General features: G+C 45.6%; 1 protein-coding gene across 3 annotated transcripts in view; it reads right to left on the bottom strand.

Moving 5' to 3' along the window:
• The window catches only part of LOC136573392 (cytotoxic and regulatory T-cell molecule-like), a 113,121-nt gene extending 92,620 nt beyond the window's left edge, over positions 1-20,501 (bottom strand). For 2 of the 3 annotated variants that reach the window (XM_066574684.1, XM_066574685.1), the window contains exons 1-6: positions 20,423-20,501; positions 15,327-15,464; positions 12,606-12,758; positions 9,734-9,877; positions 8,916-9,074; positions 7,774-7,824 (exon numbers count right to left, since the gene is read on the bottom strand). In XM_066574684.1, the coding sequence (XP_066430781.1) occupies positions 7,774-7,824; positions 8,916-9,074; positions 9,734-9,877; positions 12,606-12,758; positions 15,327-15,464; positions 20,423-20,474 (697 nt within the window). In that variant the 5' untranslated portion in view covers positions 20,475-20,501. The remainder of the gene's footprint in view (positions 1-7,773; positions 7,825-8,915; positions 9,075-9,733; positions 9,878-12,605; positions 12,759-15,326; positions 15,465-20,422) is intronic. The other variant, XM_066574687.1, reaches the window with a different exon arrangement.
• Between the last annotated feature and the right edge of the window lie 1,880 nt (positions 20,502-22,381).

Genomic DNA, 22,381 nt, shown 5'->3' on the forward strand with positions numbered 1-22,381 from the left:
CATCTCTAATACAAACATTTCAAGATTTATCCATCTCACCCTGGATCTGAGGAGACAACTCCAACCACTCACAAGAGCTTTACAAGAAAAATATATTCCATATGGACTTGTTATCTCTTGTTAACTCCTTCATGACGCGGCCCCTTTTTTTCCCATTTTCGTTTTTTCTTCCCCCCCTTAAAAAAAAATCGTAACTCCTTTATTTATCCATCAATGTCGCTGTATGAGGGCTTGTTTTCTGTGGGACGAGTTGTATTTTTAAATGGTGCTATTAAATGTACTATATAATGTACTGAAAAACTTTTTCAAAATTCTAAGCGGAGTAATTAAAAAAAACCCGACATTCTGCCATGTTTCAGTGCGTCTTGTTTTTACGGCGCACAAACTGCAACAAAAACGACATGATAACTTTATTCTATGGGTGAGTACGATTGCTGTATTGTTTTTTTTTACTATACTACTCTTTTTTTTTTTTAAAGACATTTAATTTTTTTCTGCAATTATCTTGTGCGCGCAATAACTTTTTTATCTTTCCGTCGACATAGTTCAGCGATAGCTCATTTTTTGCGAGATGTCCTTAGTTTCCAATAGTACTAATTCGGAATACATACGACTTTTTGATTGCTTTTTATTGCGTTTTTTTCTGGGAGACAGGGTGACTGAAAAAGTGCATTTCTGGCGTTCTTTATTTATTTTTTTGGACAACCTTCACCGGGCGGGGTAAATAATGCACTATTTTGATAGATCTGACTTTTATGGACGCGGCGATACAAAATATGTATTTTTATTTTATTATTTAGACTTTTTAATTATAGATATGGCAAAAGGGGGGGTGATTTAAACTTTTATTACATTTTTTTACAATTAAAAAAACTTTATTGCTCTTTTTTCACTTTACTTTTAAGTCCCTCTGTGGGGCTACAATATGCAATGCTTTTATTGCTCCTGCAGTATGACATAATACATTATGACGTAATGATAGGCTGCCTGTCATACTGCATGCTGACAGGCAGCCTATCAAGCCACCCCACGGGGATGGCTTGATAGGCAGTCTCTCAAAGCAGCACTGGGGCCTTTCAGAAGGCCCCCGGCAGCCATGAAACCTGCACGGTTCCCCCGATCTCACCAGGGGGGGGGGTGTACGGGGGCTTTAAATGCCGCTGTTAGGATTGGCAGCGGCATTTAAAGGGTTAATAGCCGTGAACAAAAAATCGCGGCTATTGCCCGCGGGTGTCAGCTGTAGTAAACAGCTGACGCCCGTGCTGTATGCAGAGAGGTCGCCCCTCTTAAGGTACAATGCATCATCCTCACTAAAAAAAACATAGAGGGATGGCTATTGTTTTAAACTAGAGAAAGCCCTACAATCTTCATGGATTTAAAACTGATCCAGAAGGCCATTAAGTAGTACACAGGAAATATTCGAGAATTAAGATATATATATATACACTCTTTAATTAACACAGCAATCAATACTTCATATGACTACATTCTTTTACCTAAAAGAAAAGAAGATTTTGAATATATTCTTAAAGTAATACAGAATTATTTTTAAGAAAATGCAGAAGAGTCCCTCAGTACTATGGGAGGCTCATAAGGCAGCGATTAAAGGCTAATTCCTCATAGATTGCTCACTGCTAATCAATTATTACATTTTTGGCTTCATATCACCTGAATTGGAATTTTAACTACTCTGTAATAACTGCTGCTGTGATGTATCTAAGCCTATCATATGTGCTGCTGGTTAAGCGTAGCTAAGTCTGTCATAAGTAGTACTGCCTAATCATGCGTGATACTTTATAGTGTGCTGAAGTATGTGTGATACTATCTTCTGCAGCGATGTATCCAAGTATCATGTGTGATACTGTCTTGGAGAACCAGTTATCACAAGAACCCACAATATGTAATAGTTGGCCATTATAAGCTATTTAATAGTCACAAGATTAATCAGTTCCGTAGAATTCCAGATTTGTTGTATAATTAATCGTCGTCTTTATCCAGACAAAGTGATGTTCGCTGCTTTCTATACAAAATATTGGGCTGTTTTCTCCTGACTATACACTGCCATCTGGTGGTCATAATAGAAGCTACGGTCGACTTCACACTAAAGTAAGCGTATTTGCGCTCATTTTTGCAATGAGTTTTTTTAGAATGAAAGTTGCGTATTTTTGTGTGCAACTGTACTTGTCAACGAATCAATTGAAATCAATGGGTTCTATTTTCTGTGTATCGCTCTTGCAAAAAATTTAATGCGCAAATACGCCCGTGTGAATCCGGCCAAAGACATAACTCCACAGAGGGCGCTAGTGAAGGGAAAGAGTCATATGAGTTCCTTGGCATTATCGCCCTCTCCCCTAATCTGAAAATCACAATGCTGGAAGAAATAGCTATACATTGTAATCAGGGTAGAATTAGACCTTATTGTGCACATGGAGCGGACGGCCAATCAGCATCTGGGGAGCGTGCGTATAGGAATATATACCGTATGAGCTTTCATTGGACTCATCTTCAGTCTGTCCCTGCAAAGTGTCAAAAGTAACATTTTCAAAACCACTAAACCGATCGGTATAAGTGACAGATTGCTGAAATCAGGGCGTCCATCACTATGCCCTGCAGCCATTTCCTTTAAATATACAGAAAATGTTGAGTAATTTTGCAGATTCTTTACTCCAGTCACATCCAAAGCAGCAGTTTAGCTCTACTCTATGAGATCTAACAATCAAGCACTAATTGTATCACTTTACCTGCTCTCTGATAACACCAAAGCTCTGAAATTAGCGTAACATGGACCGAAATAAGACATGCTGTGATTTTTTTAGGCACGTGTTTGAATAGCTCTGGAGTTTCAGCACTGAGTATTAAAGGAGATGTCTCGAGGAAGCAGTGATTTTTTTTTTTTGCCCAGTCCCCCCCATTAAACATACATTACTAAGCCCCCCTGTAAATGACATTTCTAGCTGGTTTGTACTTACCGTTCCAGCGTTTCAGCAACTTATAAAAGTTTCCCCAAGATGGCCGCCGGCTCTTTTCCCGTCGCTCGCTGCAGCCCGACGTGCGCGCTCCCGAGACGCTGCCAGCTGTGTCTCCATGGCAACACGACGCCCCGCAGCCGCCGACCGGACCCACCGCAGCCGCCGACCAGTCACCCACCGCCAGGCAGCAGGTAACCGGCGCTAGCCCCCGGCTCGCCAGCGCTACGCTCCCGGCTCCCCAGCGCTACGCTCCCGGCTCCCCAGCGCTAGACCCTCAGCCCAGGTGAAGGCCCCGGAGCCCAGGTGAAGGCCCCGGAGCCCAGCGCTAGGCCCCGGAGCCCAGGTGAAGGCCCCGGAGCCCAGCGCTAGGCCCCGGAGCCCAGGTGAAGGCCCTGGAGCCCAGCGCTAGGCCCCGGAGCCCAGGTGAAGGCCCCGGAGCCCAGCGCTAGGCCCCGGAGCCCAGGTGAATGCCCCGGAGCCCAGGTGAAGGCCCCGGAGCCCAGCGCTAGGCCCCGGAGCCCAGGTGAAGGCCCCGGAGCCCAGCGCTAGGTTCCGGAGCCCAGCGCTAGGTTCCGGAGCCCAGCGCTAGGTTCCGGAGCCCAGCGCTAGGTTCCGGAGCCCAGGTGAAGGCCCCGGAGCCCAGCGCTAGGTTCCGGAGCCCAGCGCTGGGTTCCGGAGCCCAGCGCTGGGCTCCGGGGCCTTCACCTGTCAGTGAACATCACCCCCGACCCATCACTTACCTGGGCAGCTTCTCGGGACAGCTGGACACCTGGGTGGCTTCTCAGGACGGCAGCTCCAGTTTCTGCACCTTCCTCTAACAGAGGAAGGTACAGAATGGCCGCTCCAGCGCGCTCCCGAGCAGTGACAGCTCGTCTGCGCATGCGCAGAAGAGCTGTAGCGGGGAGCACACTGAAGCGGCTCGTGCTGGAAGGAGAAGACCGGACTGCGCAAGCGCGTCTAAAAAAGCAAGCTGCCAGCGAATTTAGACGGAACCATGGAGACGAGGACGCTAGCAACGGAGCAGGTAAGTGAATAACTTCTGTATGGCTCATATTTAATGCACGATGTACATTACAAAGTGCATTAATATGGCCATACGGAAGTGTATAACCCCACTTGGTTTCGCGAGACCACCCCTTTAAGCGTGCAAAAAATATGTGTGTGAGGGCTCCTTCATACAAGCATGTGCATTTTTACGGTTGCCCACGCACGCGCCGTTAAATCGCCTGAATGAAGGAAAAACATGTTCAAGTCCCGAGCTTAATTAGCATTTTCTCGTCCATTCACACGGCCAGGTGCGACGTATTAGCGAAAAACACCCTCGCTCGGCATAAATCCTCGAAATGACTTCTAATGCCTGCATAGAGGAATCCAATGCCTCAGATGGTCGTGTTTTTCGGCCGGCAGGAAAACACGTCTAGAAACACTTGTGTGAATAAAGCCGAAGGGCATCCAATAACGAGCGTAAGTGCATGTACACTCACTATCGCAAGATGTATATACGCTATGCAGGATGCAGATCGGGGGCTATTGGGCACATATTGGCGCATTTTACTGAACTTTTTTGCGCTTTGGGGACTGCTGGTCTCGGCAGCGCCATGTTCGAGTAGGCGGGGCAGCCTACTTAGTAAGCAGGTCAGCTAACTCGGTAGGCGCAGTCGGGGGCCTTCTGTACGCAATTGCACACCAAAATAGAGCATACCGTTTTTTTTTCACCAAACTCGAAACGTGCGCATGAAAAACACATGTGAAGGAACCTATTTAATTCAATGGGTTCTATTCACTGCGTATTCGTCGCACACACATTTTGCGGTGTAGAAGCACTTGAGTGAGGCCACCCCAGTGCACAGACAAAATACACTCGTATGAGTGGGCACGTACTCCAATACAGAGCAAGATATTGAAAGAAAAGGGTCTACAAAGTTGCAGATCTCTTTGTGCAACTTTAAAGCATTGAAATGTTGTAAGTGAGCGTTAAAGGGATTGGCCAGTTGTAAGCTAGTGATGGCCTATCCATAAGATGGGTCAACAATAGTAGATTGGCTGGGGTCTGTCAGGCGGGACCCCTGCAGATCAGTTGTTTGCCGGGCTGGCTTCTGCAGGCCGCTCTGTTCTAAGAGCTCCTTCACATGGGCGTATATGTGCACACAGAGAAAAGAACCTATTGATTTCAATGGGTTCATACAAATCTCATTTACTTGTGCGTCTAAAAAAGTAGAACATGCTGTATTTTGTGCACATTTGTGTACCAAACGTCCCTATTGAAGAATATGGGGGGTGCACAAATGCACACGTAATACACAGTGAATTCAGTGAGAAAATTAACACATCTGGACCTCAATAGGCATTTAAATCAGGATGTGTTCATCTGCTGTATGCAAATAAACATGCCCTGTGTGCGCAAAAAGTACATTAATATGTGTTGATAAGCTCACAAACCTACCTTGTTCATAGTGCAACTACAATGCACCGAAGCGTGCGCAATTGCGCATATTCGTGTGTGAAGCCGCCTTAACTGTAGTGCCCATTCACTGAAAAATTGCCCTAAAACTCAACCTTTATTCATGTTTATCTAAAAACTGTGGGCTAAGGACTAACAAGACGAACAAAGCAAACAAGATACCACAATTGTGGATCAAGGCGGACTACCGTACAATGCAGTCTTTCCAGAAAAAAGAAAAGATATGCAGAAAGATGGGAGTGTTGGTCGTAACCCTCCTATAATATGAGGGTAATAATAGCAAAAACAACCAGAGACCCTTAAGGATACGGTCCTGGTTGCCTAATCAGTCACTCCCACACTAAAATGTAACCTCTAGTATGGAGCAGCACGGTGTCTGATTTAACAGAGATGAACCCTTTAGGCAGTGATTCTAGAGCCCAGGAAAAACATGGAGCTATGACTGATGTTGGAGTTGCCCGTTTGGTGGATTGACCCAGCTGGAGTAGCCGAACAACATATTTCACCTGTCAGAGCAAAAGAAGACTGATAGAACTCTAAACGGTGTATCAGAATTCAAAAGCATGGTCAAAGACTCCTAGAAGGGATCCGACCATGCAAACAAATGAGGAGGATCAAGGTGGTTCGACGTGTTTCAGTTGGACCTACAACTCATCAGGAACCATAAGGTCTAATGTCATAAGAGGAGGGTGCCCTGAGATACATATCACCCCTACAAAGTAATGCCCTTGGACCATGCCAAGATAAGCCATGATAACAGAAGGTATAATGACCCTCAATAAGAAGCAACAGCTACATCTAGGCTGAGAAAAAAGCAAATGCTCTAATGCTCTATGCCCTAATCGACAATAGTAAAGCAACCACTATTACTGGATCCCTACCATAGTCTAAGCAGAGGAACCCAGAATTCTAATCTAAACTCCCAAGAAAAAGGGTACAATCCCCTACTATGATGCACGATAGGTGATAGAAAGAGTGAGTAGCAAGACCGCCAGCCCAGATTGTGGAGTGGCGACTGTATACCAGAACTGGAGTCACTCCAGTTTTAAAGGGGTTGTCTCATGAAAGCATGTGGGGTTCAGCACTTCTGTATGGCCATATTAATGCACTTTGTAATGTACATCGTGCATTAATTATGAGCCATACAGAAGTTATACACTTACCTGCTCCGTTGCTGGCGTCCTCGTCTCCATGGATCCGTCTAAAATCGCCTCTTCTGGCGATTTTAGACACGCTTGCGCTGTGCGGTCTTCTGCCTTCTGAATGGGGCCGCTCGTGCCGGAGAGCTGCTCCTTGTAGCCCCGCCCCGTCATGTGTGCCGATTCCAGCCAATCAGGAGGCTGGAATCGGCAATGGACCTCACAGTGAAGATCCCGGCGGCCATCTTACTAAGGTAAGTAAGAAGAAGGAAGAAGTCGCCGCAGCGCGGGGATTCGGGTAAGTACTACCCAGTGTTTTTTTTAACACATGCATCGGGTTTGTCTCGCGCCGAACGGGGGGCCTATTGAATAAAAAAAAAAACCGTTTCGGCGTGAGACAACGCCTTTAAATAGCCCAGACTATGCTTAGTCCAGCCCCAAAAGTGGGTATTCCATGGCATTAGCAAGCCAGCCGCCTCTGGAGGAACGTCCAATGGGGGCCCGTCGCCTTGGAAACCTAGAAGCTTCTATCCACATAAACAACTCCTGCGGAACATCAATTAGCTGTGTCTCCCCACAAGCGACAAGCCCACCCCAACGAGTCAATCAGCGCCTGTGAAGAGTAGGAGTTCCAATGGAGGGGAAGGCGCTGCTTATTTAAGCCATGCCCTCTTACGTCAATGCTAAAGACGTGCAGATAACACTAAGTAGGTGTAATCACTCATTAGTAATTGATTATACAACAACTTAATACCTCCTCTAAGCCAGAGGATGGACACCTAGAGATAAATAACTGCATGCGAGATGTAATCTAATCCTGATTGGTAGCGCCGCCACTCATAGGCCCACCCCCTGACGTAGATCTGAGGGACACATGACTTACCAACACATCCTGCACCCTTAATGACGTCAACACACAAACCCTGCCCAGGACTCCTGTCGACCAGCCCCCTATATCTGGTCCCGTGTCAACTGTAGAGCCCAGGTTTGGTGTTACAAGCATTCATTTCAATAGGAACTTGGCCGCAATACCAAGCCTGCCCACTACAGTAAGAACGGAGCTGCCTACATCCTGCAGAAATCGGTTTAGTATAGGAGCACAGCGGCCCAGAAAAGAGCTTGCAGATGGACTTCTGTCATGCCTTTATTGATGACCTATCCAAAGAATAGGTCATCACTAGTTTACAACTAGATAGCTCCTTACCTGAAGGATGGTGATGAGTGTCTTCAGTGATCTGTGACGCTGTGACTGCTGCTGCAATAATAAATTGTAAAAAATGCAAACTAGGATCAGATCGGTAGAAGACAAGAAAATAACGGGAAGAAAAAACAGAACTCACTAAAAACTGCAGGAAGGATCCTAAAATTAGAAGAGGAACCCAACGATATTTATAAGACCCCATTACCACGGCTGCATGCGTAAAACGCTGCCTGGATCACGCAGCGTTTTACCAGCCTGTTGAGCTGGCCATTGCTGCGTACGCCATGAGTGCATTGTGCATGACAACGTATCTCACACTCACAGTCATGCGCAGCCGGACTTGTTTCTTTTTTTTATTCCCTGCTCTGTCTCATAGCGAATATCATTCTGTAAAAGAATATGCTCTGAATAAAAACCCTGTCCGAAACATAGAAGCGCAATTTAGGAAAATAATTTTATCCATGAAATTTAAATAAAACACTGTTTTTAGGTTGGAATCCACGGACGTGCTCGAGACTTTGTTACTATTGCTCTTCCCGGTGTACCTGACCCTGTCTGTGCATGCAGTGAGCTGGTGTTTGGAGTTGTGTTTGTTGGACAAGTTGTAAAAAGTGTCCAAAAACACATTATAAATGTGGTGCAAACCTTGTAAGAGTGGCAAATTTTTAATTGCAAATCTGCCCCAGTGTGCTTTCTTCCTGGCACTCGAGTTCCACATATAGAGTCCTGGATCAGATTCACATATTACTGGGAGGGGCTGGTGAGGACACAGCGGTCATGGTGCATATTGGCACCAATGACAAAGTCAGAGGTAAGTGGGAGGTCTTTAAAAACTATTGGCTTAGTTTAAGCCAGAAATTAGCAAAAATTTAGTGCAAATTTTGGCAGACAATTTAAGTTAGTTGTCAGAGAAGTTGTAAAAAGTGTCTGAAGTACAGAGTAAATGTAACGTAAAGAGTGTTCAACAGTTTTCTGGCACATTGTGCACCACAAAACTGTTGGATTTTCAATAGTAAATCTGCCACGCTGTATATTTTCCAAATCAATGGATTGTGGTTGGCACAGATATTTGTGCTGTAGGCACTATATGCTGTCATTGCCCATCCCCCAGTATTCTGTACATTCCGTGCCTGTCCATCACTTACGTAATGTATGGAAGCTGTATGAGGCTGTGAGGTTTCCTGGCTTCAGAGTCTTGTGCCTCACGACACATGTGGCTCTTGATGTATGTGACACCGCGCTGACTTTTAGGCTGCTGATGGCTGTGCACCGCCCGTCACTCTCTAGCTTGCGTTTGTGATGACCTTCAAAAACACAGGAGAAACCAATGAGAGACCTGGAGACGCTGGGGCACATTAATTACTGGTGTTGTGGCAGAATTCCAGTGTTAGTTGTGTCTTTTTTTGGTGCAAATCAGTGTAGACATGATGTCATTGAGGTTCGGGGTTTTATATGGAGGTGTACCAGGAGCCGATCCAGCTCCGTACAATGCATGGGCCCATTGTTTCTCACAGCTGACACCTGCCGACAACAGCCGCGATCAGCGCTCACGCGTATGCACGGCAGTGGCACCGCTTGTGATGTTTAAACTGAAGAAAGGAGGAAAAGCTGCCAGAACTTCCCTCAATCCCCAAAGTCTACTAAACCAAGAAAATCCACTTCATAGTACATAATACAAGAAAAGAGGAATAATTACATTAGTCTTCCCACTCATAATGGCTCACTTTGCATTATTACTTCATCTTGTAGGTGTACGATAAACAGGATGATTGTAACCATAATGTAACAAGGGCTCTTCATAACTGTCTGCAGCGGCTTGACTGGGGGCATTGTGGCTCAAACTAGGGGCAATGTGGCTCAGATTACTGGTGCTATGGCCATCATTGTTATGGTACTACTGTGGCTGACCCTGAGGGTCCTGTGGCAGGTTTTGGGGGTGTTGTGTGCATTCCAGGGGTCTCACCGACTACTTCTGTGTGGTCATTGATCAGCCAGGTCAGTCTGGGGCAGGGGCGGCCGCCTGATGTGGAGCAGATAAGATGATATTTCTCCTTCCGGCTTTTCCCAGAAATTCTGACAACTTCTATGGAAGGTGGAGATGGCGCAGCTGGAATATAATCATAACTCATTAATACTGACAGCAGAGAGAGTGTTACTATGAACAATATCAAATATTACAATGTTACTTGACAACGGCATATGAAGAAGCTACTCTCGGTCAGTCTTGAGAAAGCTAAAACAGTTGAACCCCGTTTCAGGTCGAACTTTGCTAAAAGTTTGGTTCAGAGCGAACCCGATTGTTGGGTGGTTCATCTGAGCCGAACCCACTAAGATACCTCCTCCTAGGTTAAGACCTCATGCCCACAGGCGGATTTTTGCTGCGGAACCTGGAGCGGGTGTTTGTTGTTGCCGGGCTTTTAGACAAAGTGGTTGCTGTTTGTGTTTGCGGTTGCTGAAGTTCACACCTCTATGCAAAGTTGTTCATTAGTTGTGGATACACGATTTCCTATTTATAACAGACGATAATCAACCAGTGACTATTTTTAGGTGAGCTGAAATAACTAGCGAATAGTGAAGCAATTATAGCTCATCCTGGAGCCCGCTGAGAGATTGGTGTGGCTTGTAGTCGAAGCTGCAAGAGAGTTCTGCAGTCTGTTGCGAGATGTGGTGCATTTGAGAGCACTGAGCTGCTGTAACTCCCTAAAGAGTTAAGTTGTTTTGAAGATGGGAAACCTGAGGTTCTTGTGACCTGCGCTGGCCAGTTTGAAAAATTGCAACGAGATTTTTCCACCTATGTACTGTGCTGGGATTGGCTGTTGGGAGGTCACATGTTGGAAGGTCCTAGAATGATGAAGAGAAGTAAGTAAGGACTGAGCATACTCACTGGGAAACTTCTAGTGTCATGATAGCCCTGATGTAAAAGTTGACAGGGACCGTTTAGGGAGTGGAGGTGCTGCTATGTGCTGCCAGGAGAGACACAGCAGAGATTGTAAGGGTGCAAAGTAGCAAGACCGGAAAGTAGTGCTGCAGATCCACAGTCTGCAGAGAGCACCAGATCTGCGATAGGGACTGATCAAGGAGCTACTGCTGTACTGGCTAAGTGAATACTGGAATCCAGGGGGAGAAACCATGTAGTGGCTAAAGAGAGCACAGAATTGTGCTGTAGAGCAATGGATTAAGACCAAAAGCTATAATGAGGAGTTGTAAGTGAGGCCGGCCTCAGTAAAACTGCTAGGTGTGCAAACTGCAAGGGACAATACGCTAGTAGGCCTGCTATAGTAAGGGCAAATATTGCGAACATTAACATTGTGGCAATTCCAGGTCTTGAATCCAGGATATGGACGGTGTTACTTAAAGGGAGATACGCCCTTGGATACTAAGACCAGCTTTCCTAAAGAATTGTGTTGGGGTGGTTATCACGGTAGTAAAGTTGTGCTTGTATTCTGCCATACAGCCTCATTAATTATATTTATCGAGTGTAATTAACAATGTCCACAAAGTGTTACTCTTATTACATAATGCTCATAAATTATTATTGATTCTAGGATTCAGTTAGCTGTAGCTAGCGGCAGGTGAAGCTGTGCCATAGGTTAATCATTTACTGTTAATACACTATTTTCTATAGTATAGTAACAGGAGTGCTGGCGAAAGCTGCGGCGTATACGCTGCACAGCAAGAGTAACAAACAGAGAAGTGCTGAATCATATAAGACCCAATATATCACTGGAGGAGAAGATGACGGACTCAGGCTCACGTATTTTGGCCATGTAATGTGAGGAGAGTCGCTAGAGACATCTGTAATGCTTGGACAGATCAGTGGCAAAAGAAGACCTGACCGCCAAAGGACATGATGGCCGATACTGTCATAGCTGATACTGGCATGGATATCACACAACTAAAAGAAGCAGTGCAAAACTGAAAAACATGGAGGGAGCTCACCTTTAGGGTTGCTGAAGGTCATGAACGACTAAACCGCTAACAACAACATCATACTATTTTCTACTTGCATTTCTTACTTCGGAAATAAATATTGCCTAATTTTGTAACTCCTTCTTCTGCATCATATCCTAAATCTGCGTCGCCATACTACCACCTGCAACAAAGCCCTGTCGCTACGGACTGTAAAGCTCAGAGTATCGGCCGCCAACCTGCTGTATTGTTGTAGGGAGTGGAAGCCTTTACACTATAGAGACTGCGAGTGCAAACCATTGTAAACCGTCAAAACTGTTCCTGGAGCCAGGCTGGGTCTGCTTGCTATTTAAAGAGACTAGAACTTGATCCCACAAGCAGTTAAAGATCAAGACCGCGTCGCCAAGCCCCGAAACTGTGTTGCAAAGTTTTGAAACTGTGTGCCAAATTAGAACGACTGTACCTTTTATTGTGCTGCCGAGTAAAGACTGTTACTTTTCCCCGCCACGTATGTGTCATCTCTTAACCTACAGGGTCCCACACGTCTCTAGATATAGCTGTGTGATACACCAGGAGGGGAGCCTTTACTACCGCCCTCTCTGTACACCCCTACAGTGACCCAGAGCTGATGTAATGCTGTTTGTTCTGACACATAAGATTTTCCCCCAGCACTGATCTCAGGTACTTTCCACTAGCGACAGCTTCGACTTTCTAGTGTCAGGAGCTTCACTTTCAGTATCGGTAGCCACTGTACAGATGTCGCTTTGTGGCTTCATTTGCAGAACTTTTTTTTTTTTGTTAAGAAAGTTTGAAGAAGTTTCATATTTTGAAACACGGTGTCACAAGTAACCTGACTGCCCGTGACTTCAGTCGCTGCAAAGGGGGAAATTCATGTTGTCTTTTCTCATTCTGAAACCAAAACTTACCCAATACCGAGACGTGGACTGTCTTGTTCTGCACTGGGGAGCTGTAATACAGGCAGGAGTATATCCCTTCATCTGCCCTTGTTATATTGGACAGACGGATAATCAGCTTATTTGTTGACGATTCTACTAGCTGGTGTCTTCTGTCTTTTAGAACTGTAATGACAAGGAACCTAATAAGCATATCAATATAATGAGAGAAATGCCTTTATAAGCCTAGAAAAGTCATAGTGTGAGAATGGGAAGTGCGTGGTCTTCCCTGTCGTTCTTAGGCCTCATGTGAACCATTGGATTCGTGTGAATGAGGCCTAAATGTGGTTGTGGTATTCTATTCATGAACTCAGAAAGCCATGATGAGTAATGCCCCTTTCACACAGGTGTATACATTTTTGCGTACGGCTCAGCACAACGTATTTGCACTATGTACGAGACATTTGTGAACATGTATCAGGGTATTTTACTATCATTTTTGCGCAAGCAGGGCATGTTCATTTGCTTGTGGTACACAAACTCCCCGATGTAAGTGGCTAATTAGGCTAATGAGTTCCAGATATGATCTTTTTTTTCGCCCCCCAGGTCCAATTTTTTTTGTGCACATGCATAATTGGGAAATGAGAGCGAAACCATTGAAATCAGTAGGTTCTATTTTCTGGGTATTGCGTGCATAAAATTTATGTGTGCAAATACGCTCAAGTGAGGCGGCCCTAAGGGCCCCTTCACACATTTTATTTGCATACGTACATGCGAGTCCAATACACAAAGAATAGGACCCATTGATTTCAATGGGTGCGTTCTCACCTATGCTCTATTTTTGTGTGCATTTGCATAGCAAAGGTCCCCTTATGAGTCTTTGGGTGTGAGCAAATGTGCAATCAATTCTGCGGGAAAACGGACACATCTGGAACTCACTAGGCTAAATAGACTTTAAATTCACAGCAGAGGTGTGTCCATGTGAAGTAGTCCTGCAAGCGCAAAAGATACAGTAAAATGCACCAAAACACACGCAAAAGTGCATCATTCACAGTGCAAATGCGTTACACTTGCGCACATTTTTGCGCATACGCTGGCGTGAAGTGGCTCTATTACACAGGCTGATAAATCATTCAGTGTAAATGCTCGCCTCAACTGAACGATGAATGAGCATGCAGAAAACTGAATGACTGATCGTTCTGTGTAAACAGGCAGTTGATGACTAAGAATGATTGCCTGATTACTGCGAATAGAGGCAGGTGGGCCAAAACGATCTTTAGGGCTCCTTCACATGGGTGCTGCAATTTTCAGTTGGCTGTGTCATGGCCACAGCGCGGCCGAAAATCACATGAATGAGAGGCAGCCGTGAGCAAGTTACAGCTGAATCTCCCATTTATGTGCTCAGGTGCGGCAAGTATACGTCGAGCCCGGGATACCGTCAGGCGGGGAGAGAGAGTTTAACTCAGCTAAACTCACTCCCCCCCTCCGGCCTTTGCCGGCTGTCGGGAAAAGGAGGTAGGATGGAATGGGGCGGGAGCTAGTGTGCTAAACTCCCGCACTGTTCCGCTCCCTCTCTTTGCCAACAGCCGGCAAGGAGCGGAGAGGGAGTTTAGCAGAGACGCCGCTAAATTCCCTCCCACCTCCCTTTTCCGGCAGCTCTCATAGGCTCCCATGGGAGTCTATGGGACTGGCCAACGTATTCTGGATGAATAGATAGGTGTAGAACTATCTTTTCTGGCCGGTGTAAAAACGGCCAAAATGCGCACCGTATGCGCGGTCTTTTAGGCCAGACATTTTTACGCACTGGAAAATTGGCCATCTGAACTGATGTATTGGAATCCAATGCAGGGGTGTTACTATAGAGGATGCAGGGGATGCGGTTGCACCCGGGCCCAGGAGCCTTAGGGGGCCCATAATAGGAAACCCAGTACTATGAGTAAAGCATTATAGTTGGGGGCCCTGTTACAAGTTTTGCATCGGGGCCCAGGAGCTTCAAGTTACGCCTCTGATCCAATGCATGAGATGGTGAAAACAGCCGATATACACTCATGTGAATAAGCCTGTAGTCCAATCTGCCTCCATTCACTGAGTGATGATCGTGCCTGTGTAGGAATGATTATTGTTGACGCTTCTGCGCCGACAGATGATCTTGTGTAAAAGGGCCCCAAGACTATTTGCAGTCTGTCACTCTCACTATTGTATCAGAAAAAGCATTATTTCTTTAAAGATTCAAATTTATTAGATATCAATGAAAAACATGAGAGACAGAATTCATCATCAGTACACATCGGCAGAATTAAAGGGGTTTTCTATTGATCTGGCGCCCGCTACAACAAACAGGGGTACAGAGCAGGGGCAGCTAGCACTGACCACTGTGTAGTGGACGGTTCTGCTCATTGCAGGCACAGCTCTCATTGATTTCATATATGTGTGCCAGCCATGACACAGGCTATTGTTTCACCCTGTATAAACGTGAAGAACAATCACTGCCTGTAAAATGACACAGTCGTTCGTGCGCCAACAACGCACTTTAGTGACCATTTCACACGACTATTTGGATGATACTTGTCCCACGTAAAGCCACCCTTAAAAAAGTCTAAAAACTAAATGTGGTGCAAGACATGTACGCCTTTTACAATAAATTGCACCGTAATTCTCTCTCGTTTTGCTTAGTGAATCTCTTCCGTTGCGTTCTAGATTCCACTCCAGCTTGTATATATGAATATCTGTGTCGTCAGGGACTTCTGTACTCACCTTTCTCCCCATTAAAATAACTGATGTAGCCCCTCGGTGTTAACCACTGCATGTCTGAACCATTGCCCCCCGGAAACACGCATCTCAGAGTGACGGCTGCTCCTTCCTCCACAGACAGACTTGATGTGTGAGATTCCGCTGTAAGAAAAGTTGTGGTAATGAGTCCCACCACACGGTACATACAGGATGTGCTGCACGTGAACACAAGGCTCGGATCTCACAAAAGTCTCATTAGGTGACAATAAACACATTTCTGCACTAGGCTGGGTTCACAGGGGTGCGAGCGAATTTTGCAGTGCAAATAGGCCGCGTGTTTGCGTGGCCGAAATGCACATATATCTGTGTATTTCGCCGGCTCCAGCGTGTCTTTGTGTGCGCAAATACACCGCATGTTTGCACACACAAATAAATATGCACAAAATCGCATTGATTTTGTACGTATACATGCAGCGAATATGCAGTTTTTCTGTTTGTCGTGTGCATTTGCGCAAGCCCATCAATGCGCTCTTGCGCACATGATAGAACATGCTGCGTATATTTTCATGTGACCACACATCGCATGTAAAAATATGGATGAAACCAATGGGTTCTATTCACTGCGTAATGTGTGGCACAATTACGCCCATGTGAACCTGGCCTAAGTGACAATAAATACATTTCTCCATTAGAGGAACCTCATATTGTAGGAAGAACCAATGACATCACTCATTGTGCAAAGAAGCTGGAAATCAGTGACATCACTGACAGCACAAACAAACTAGGAACCAGTGACAGCAAAGAGATAGTGTAAACTTGTGACATCACTAACAGATCAGAGAAGCTGGTAACCAGTGACATCACTGACATAGGGGAAGGGTACAGGATCCAGTGATATCACTGACACTCAGAGAAGCCAAGAACCAGTGACATCACTCATTGTGCAAAGAAGCTGGAAACCAGTTGACGCAAATCAAATACGTGTTTTAGTCTTTTTTCACTACCAAGATCTTTTAGGTCAGGCACTGGCGTCACGTTCACCTAATTCAATTAGTCATCCATATTCTGTTATCTACCTTCATCTGTGCGCAAGATTGTATAGAAAACACTGCACTCATCGCCACTGTGACTTGGTTCTTCAGTCACCTCTAAGAAACCGCTCAGAGAGTGCAGGCCTCATCCTGCATGTCACATGAACTTGTGATATCATTAACAGATCAGAGAAGCTGTGAACATCATTAACGTAGTAGAGAGGTCAGGAATCAGTGACATCACTGACAGCACAGAAATTAAGGAAATCTGTAACACCGCTGACAGAATAGAAATGTTAGGAGTTTTTAAAGGGGCTTTCCAGATTGGTACAAATACACCTGACCCTTGTTTTTTTACAACCTGTTACCATTCAATTGTTCTTTCTCCTATGGTGGTGCCGTAGGGCAGGGGTCCCCAACTCCAGTCCTCAGGGACCGCCAACAGGTCATGTTTTGAGGATATCCTATAGTAAGAACACCTGCGGCAATGTCTGAGGCACTGACAATAATTACATCACCTGTGCAACACTGAGGAAATCCAGAAAACATGACCTGTTGGCGGTCCCTGAGGACTGGAGTTGGGGGAACACTGCCGTAGGGTAATCAAGTACTTGCTGCCTGGGTTCCCTAATACTTCTCTCAGCTGGGGGTTTGTTAAATTGTAATCTTCTGTAAACTAAACCACCAGCAACACTAACTCCTTATAATGTATCAGTGCAGGTAAAATGTATCAGTCTAGGACCCAGCCTGTTTAGCTCATGGAGGATTTCCAAGACTTGATAAAACTGTAGCAAAGCACCAGCTGTGCGAAATGTTGCATCAGAACAGGTTTCTAACCTCTGGATGTAAACAAGATAATGCTTTACATTTTGGTGGGGGGTTTTGAGTTTCCAGGGAATATTCACATAATAAATAGTAAACTGGTATCTGGTGAATTGCAGATGGTGATTGTATATAATATACACTTTCTGTTCAGATAATCACATTGGTATCAGTCTGGCAGTGTCAGGGGAGGCGATGGCTATTGTTCGTGATTGAGGTTCTCTTGGAAAAATTACTGAAATGAATGTGACCTTGAGTGTAGTGTGGCAGCATGATGTCAGTATTGTTTTATCTTGTCTCCACCAGAAGAATGGGTGGAGACAAGATGCACACCAACAAGCAATGCCCCCAACTGGATTGGCTGTGCAGGAGAATGGGTGGGCCTCAACTCACCTGCCGGCTCCTGTAAAATCACCCCTCCGCCGCTCGGCCATGTCCCCTTTCTGGCTCCTGCACTGTGAGTCTCCTTGCTGCCGTCACATATGCCTGACATAATGCAAGGCCAGCGAGGAGACCGACAGCGACTGAGTGAGTGCGGCAGAGCACAGAGGGCTGAAGGCAGAGTGGCAGGGCCACTGACAGCTGAGGCCATGGATGTGTCAAAGAGCTGCAGAGTTTAGAGCGCTGACGGGAGCAGTCTGCGCTGCGCCGGAACTGTAGGCAACAGCTTCCAGGAGGGGGCGTGAGGTTACAGCGTTGGGGATGGAACCACCTGGGGGTGGGAAATCAACAATTACAGCGCTGGAAGCGGGAGGGGAGATGGCAGAGCGCACCACTGAGCTGAAGCAGACAAGCTACAAATGGAAGAGCAAACAATGGCAGTCACAGGGAGGTGCTGAGTGGACATGGCAGACGGGCGGGGGGAGAGTAACACGGTTGTCAACAGCGAACATGGGAGGTCGCAGCCGGGATGTCTCAAACAGGGTACTGTTGTACCTTGTCTCCTAGCAGCGCAGATGAAATTCTCGGCGGTGAGCTTACATGCCAGAGGGACGTGTACAGCTGTCACACTGACCCTTCCCTACTAGTGTAACTGGCCAACTCATGTCTCCACCCCCAGTACCGGTGGAGACAAGATACAACAGTACCCATGACGTCTACCCCAGCTCCGCTGTACTTAAACAGATTCCACCACAGACAAGAAGAGACGTGTATTTGCATTTGTGAAAAAAGTTTGGTATGGTGTTAGAGCCCTTTAACAAGAGACGATAAATCGCTTAGATTCCTACATCTTGCTGTCATCTGAATGATTATATTGTTCAGTTTAAATGCATGCAGTGACTAAACAACAAATGAGAATTCATTCGCTTCTTGTTCATCGTTCAGTTTCTGCATGCAGAAAACTGAATGACGGAAAGACTGGCTTTTTACGATCACCGTCCGCTCCGTGTCCTTTCACTAGCAATGATTGTTCCTGTATAGAGGCACAGGAACGATTATTATTGCTGGGACGACCTGTTGGGCATCTGTGCCAGGCAGATCGTCCTGTGTAAAAGGACCCTTATCCAGTTAAAAGATATGTGACAGTTCTCTTCTGAGCGGACCTTTGGGGTGTAAATGCGCACAAAAGCAGATCATGCTGCACTCTTTTTGCACACAAAATACGGAAGTGTGTACAAACCTATTGAAATCAATGGGTTCTATTCTATGTGTATGCAAACACATCCATGTGACAGAGGCGTTAGACAATTATCACTGTGGTGTTACATAGGACTGCAGATAACATCTACTAAATTATCTGCGGTGTTCCATAGGACTGCAGATAACATCTACTACATTATCTGCGGTGTTCCATAGGACTGCAGATAACATCTACTACATTATCTGCGGTGTTACATAGGACTGCAGATAATATCTACACATGCAGCAAGTTTTAATAGCCATTTATACAGGGAGATTATCCTGCAAAATTCATTTAAACGAATGCATTTGCGTGATAATTGTCGCGTCTAGATGCACACACTATCATCACTATTCATTTGCAGTTCAGCGGTCGCTCCCTTTTAACCAGTGTAAAAATCATTGCTGGATCGCTGGCTTCTCGCTGAGTGTAAACATAGAATGTGAAGCTCTGAGCGAGAAGCTAGCGGTGATCTGTATGTCTAAGTGCTCTGCAAAAACGCTAACAACCCAGTGGTGACGTCAGCGCTTCTGGAGACGTTTAGCCGACTGTCGTCCCGTCTAAATGGGACATTGCCTTGATTGTGATATCAGGGAGCAGAAAGTTATCTTACCTTAATCTATAAAGAAGCTTTTGTTTTCTTATCATAACACAACATTGTAAAGTAAAGCCCCATTTACACTGAAAGATGATCGCTCAAAAATCGCTTAAACGGCAGTTTGAGTGACAATTTTTGCATAAACTCTTAAGTAGCTAATTGGCTACTTAAAAGTTAAAGGCAGGTGGAGCGGGATACCCCTGACAGCTTCAAGAACAGCAGCTGCTTTGTATATGCAAACAGCTGCTTTGTTCTTAGAGCTTTCAGCTGGTGTCCCACTGAGAAGTCCTAGAGGGATACCAGCTGAAAGAATGCTATCAGCTGGTATCCCGCTGAGAACTCAGCCGCAGCGCTGATAAGAGTCATTGCTAACTTTTAGCTTGCTGAAAATCAGTGATGAACACATAGTGCACGAAAAGTGCACAATGGCCGTGCGTTCAGATGCAACAGTTATCGCTCAAAAGATGGCTTTTGAGCTAATTTTGAGCGATAATCGTTGTGTCTGAATGGGCCTTAAGTCAATGTGTAAATAAACCACCCAGATAGCCCAACGCAGCATGATAGCACATGCTATTAAAGGTACTTTTACACAGCGCAATTAGCGCAGAAATCATCACTGGAAATAGTGTATTTGGGTGATAGTCACCCAACGTACAAGCAGCTGCCGACGGGGCACTGTTTTTAGCTGGACTGTCAGCCCTCTGCCTCCGCCTTCATTTACAGAGCAACTAGCGCTCCTGTGTAAAAGCATAGGAGCGATAGTCGCTGGGACGACTGTCGGCATTTATGCAACCAAAGGGGCCTTAAGAGTCAAGCTGAAGAAAAAACTACATCTGTACTACATTATCTGTACTCAGAGAGTTATCTCTGTGGTATCTGCTGTGTTACATAGGACTGCAGGTAACATCTACTACATTATCTGTACTGGTTGCATTCGCTGTCTGGCATCCCCTGTAGAGCAGCCCTGCTCCAACACATTACCTTGCACAGGACGAAGGTACTGTGTGGCCCCTCTGACACCTGCGTCCCCAGATGTGAAGCCTCTTACAGTTCACGTTGCTCAGTGTCAGCAGGACATGGAGTGCGGCCGCCACAATCATCAGTCCAGGCTCTGTGCTTCTCTCTAGTTCTGCTTCCTCTGCACTGACAGAGTATATGTGATATATGTGACTTATGGGGGCGCGGAAATTATTACAAACCCATCTGTATGTCACGCAGTTCTTTCCACCGTGAGAAAGTTACAGCTTTGTGCGACTCACCACAACTATAGTTGTGGAAAAGAGACAATCATCCTACAAAACCACTATACACCAACCCCTATGTACTGCCGGTCCACCAAACCCTATGTACTATCTACACACCGACCCCTATGTACTGCCGGTCCACCAAACCCTATGTACTATCTTCACACCAACCCCTATGTACTGCCGGTCCACCAAACCCTATGTACTATCTACACACCGACCCCTATGTACTGCCGGTCCACCAAACCCTATGTACTATCTTCACACCAACCCCTATGTACTGCCGGTCCACCAAACCCTATGTACTATCTTCACACCAACCCCTATGTACTGCCGGTCCACCAAACCCTATGTACTATCTACACACCGACCCCTATGTACTGCCGGTCCACCAAACCCTATGTACTATCTACACACCAACCCCTATGTACTGCCGGTCCACCAAACCCTATGTACTATTGAGAAGGTACAGGTCCATAAAATGGAAGAATCTGTCTCAAAATGGCCGCTAGATACAAAATGGAGCATTATAAGATGTAAATAAGCTTGTGTGTAGTGAAACAATAAATTTGCAAAAATAACTTTACAGCAGGGTATTCGGTGCATTGTCTAATGATTTGTTTTTTTCCTTTCTATTCATCCGAGAACATTTGCCTGGTACAGCCACTATCAGAAAAACCTCCCCCATGTCCTGAGCTTTGGGAAAAGAACATTTCGTGCTGATAAGACGCTGCGATCATCCAAACTCACAAGAGAGAATAATCATTTGAAGGACATTTCACATATTTATTCTCACTGCGCTGATTGTTCAACAATTCTTGATGTTTTTTCTAACCCAATAAGATTAACCTCGTGACTAATGACGTATTGCTTTCCTGCATTAAGAAATATACTCAGTCAATAAAGATTCAGTGTGTGTACGTGCCTTAAGCAGAGTGGGCTGTATATACTTGCCGCGGCCCATCTCTACATATCTGTGAGAGCTAATTACTATGAATCAGATAGTTTTTGGCCTCTCTGATGCATCCAGGTATGAACTAATTTGGAACCCAAGGCTTGAAAGGTTAATGTGACCGGTCATGTGTAACGGTCCTTAACAGTTGGCGTAGTCGGCAGGATTTACCCTTGACTCTTGTGTCACTCATCGGACGACGACATCGGACTGGGAGGACATATATCCACTGTGCCAAACCAGAGGACTGATCAACCTCACACACAGCCCGGTAAGTGTCATATTTATCATATGATGTCTGCCGTTGGTCTGTTTTGGCTCAGTTGATTGACAGACTCCTAGGTCAGTCGGATGTTTGATGTTTGACATCATAGTTGTCATCGGTAAAGAAGTTTACCTCAGGTCTTGGGTGGTCTATGACACCAGGGGACAGAATCTTTTAGGACGTTATAAATTGGATTATCGAGCATACTTCTCAGGGACTGCAGATCCCGGTTGAGAGACGGCTTCGAGGGTTTAGTTTATCGAGCATACTTCTCAGGGACTGCAGATCCCGGTTGAGAGACGGCTTCGAGGGTTTAGTTTATCGAGCATACTTCTCAGGGACTGCAGATCCCGGTTGAGAGACGGCTTCGAGGTTTAGTTTATTGAGCATACTTCTCAGGGAGTGATTGAGCAGACGGCATCGGACGTGACAAGTACGATCACGTGATTGAGCATACGGCTTCGGACTCCTGGTTGAGAGACGGCTCAGAGTTTAGTTTCGGAACATGTTTAAATTAAGGTACCTGACAGTGGTCTGTTTGATCCT

Source organism: Eleutherodactylus coqui, chromosome 7 (genome assembly GCF_035609145.1).
Source record: "Eleutherodactylus coqui strain aEleCoq1 chromosome 7, aEleCoq1.hap1, whole genome shotgun sequence".
NCBI classification, from domain to species: Eukaryota; Metazoa; Chordata; class Amphibia; order Anura; family Eleutherodactylidae; genus Eleutherodactylus; species Eleutherodactylus coqui.